Consider the following 1,520-nt stretch of genomic DNA (forward strand, 5'->3'; position numbering starts at 1 on the left):
TGTGCACTTAAAGAAAAAAGAGGAGAATCCATCACTTCCCGGGGATTTATCATCACCAATATTAGCTAGCGCTTCTGTTATTTCATCCCTACTCACCTCTCTTTGTAATTCCTTATAGCTTTGTGAACTTAACTGCTGCCTTGGACCAATGTCTTGAAAAATTGAGAAATCCAGCTCCATCATTCTATTAGGACTATACAAGGCCTTATAATAATCCACACATTTAGTTCCTATCTCATTGTAATCTTGTATGACATTCCCCCTGAATCCCGCAGGCATGTGATCTTGTTTGTACTTCTCCTTGCTTACATAGATTTAAAGAAGTAATTGGTATTATTATCACCACCCCCTATCACTTGATCTCTTGACTTCTGTCTATACATGTCTTCCTCGAAACTTGCTTGTCAGAGAGGTCAAATCACTTCTCTTTCTTTCAGAATAATATCACGGTTCTGCGGCTGAATTTGTAGTTCTGTTTGCACCATCCATTTCTTGCTTTATTTCTTTAACCCTATTCACTACACTTCCCACTCTGTCTTTGTTCCATTGTATAAGGGCTGCCTTTGTTAACTTTAACTTCCGCATGAATATATACATCGGATTTCCTACCACTTCACTACGCCATGCCTCTGCAACTGTGTTCATAAAGTCCTTTTCTCTGTACCAGAAATTAAAAAATCTGAAAGCTCTCTTTTTCTGATTCCTCTGTACCACTAAAGTCACAATCATGGGTGTATGGTCCGAGACGGCACCTGAATTCAAGAACTCCGCTTCATGGTCCTCATATGTACCAATCCATTCTGAGTTAGCCATTAGGCGATCCAGTTTACAACTAATCCGCTCTACTTGTCTATTATTCCGAGTATACATGTTGCCTTCGAACTTAACATCCACCAACCCAGCTTGATTTACACACTCCATTTGGTTTGTAAAGTTTTGACTTCTAACTTCCAAACCCCCTACCTTTTCATGAGAATTCAAAATCGAATTGAAATCTCCCATTAACATCCACGGCTTCTGAATTTGACACGACATGTCCACTAAGCTTCTCCACAGGTCTCTCCTTAAGCTCATCTCTGTACTCGCATACACCACCGAGATAACAATCTCATCCCCAAATATCGTGTTTACCTCCATTGTTATGTGTTATGTGTCCTTCTTTAATATTTTTGCTGTACACGCCCTTGGGTCCCAGCAAAACCATACATTACCTCCATCATTGGCATTGTAGTTATCCTCCATGTCATGGGTAGCATTCTACTTCTATGGTAGCCTGAACAAAGAAAACAGAGATCTCAGTTGGAACCCTATATGTGATTTAGAAAATCTCAATTCACCCACTATGATCATTGGTGATCTCAATGTCATTCTCTCATAAAATGAACATTTAGGTGGAAAAACTTGTGAACTCTGGTGAACCAGCTCATACCATTGCAAATAGCCTTGGACTTATAGATCTTGGTTTCATAGGCTATCCTTTTACTTGGTCCAACAAAAGAATAGAGCTAGACGACATCCAA

The 1,520-nt window shown here is 39.6% G+C and overlaps 1 protein-coding gene across 1 annotated transcript; it reads right to left on the reverse strand.

Moving 5' to 3' along the window:
* Positions 1-444: 444 nt before the first annotated feature.
* LOC147503329 (uncharacterized) lies at positions 445-1,137 on the reverse strand. The gene has a single exon (XM_086604789.1). It carries the CDS (start codon positions 1,135-1,137, stop codon positions 445-447), a length of 693 nt encoding a protein of 230 aa, XP_086460915.1.
* Positions 1,138-1,520: the final 383 nt, after the last annotated feature.

Source organism: Coptis chinensis, chromosome 4 (genome assembly GCF_015680905.1).
Source record: "Coptis chinensis isolate HL-2020 chromosome 4, ASM1568090v1, whole genome shotgun sequence".
Classification (NCBI taxonomy): Eukaryota; Viridiplantae; Streptophyta; class Magnoliopsida; order Ranunculales; family Ranunculaceae; genus Coptis; species Coptis chinensis.

Coding starts and splice junctions, on each gene's coding strand:
- LOC147503329 (XM_086604789.1), bottom strand. CDS start 1,137: ATGGAGGTAAACACGATATTTGGGGATGAGATTGTTATCTCGGTGGTG.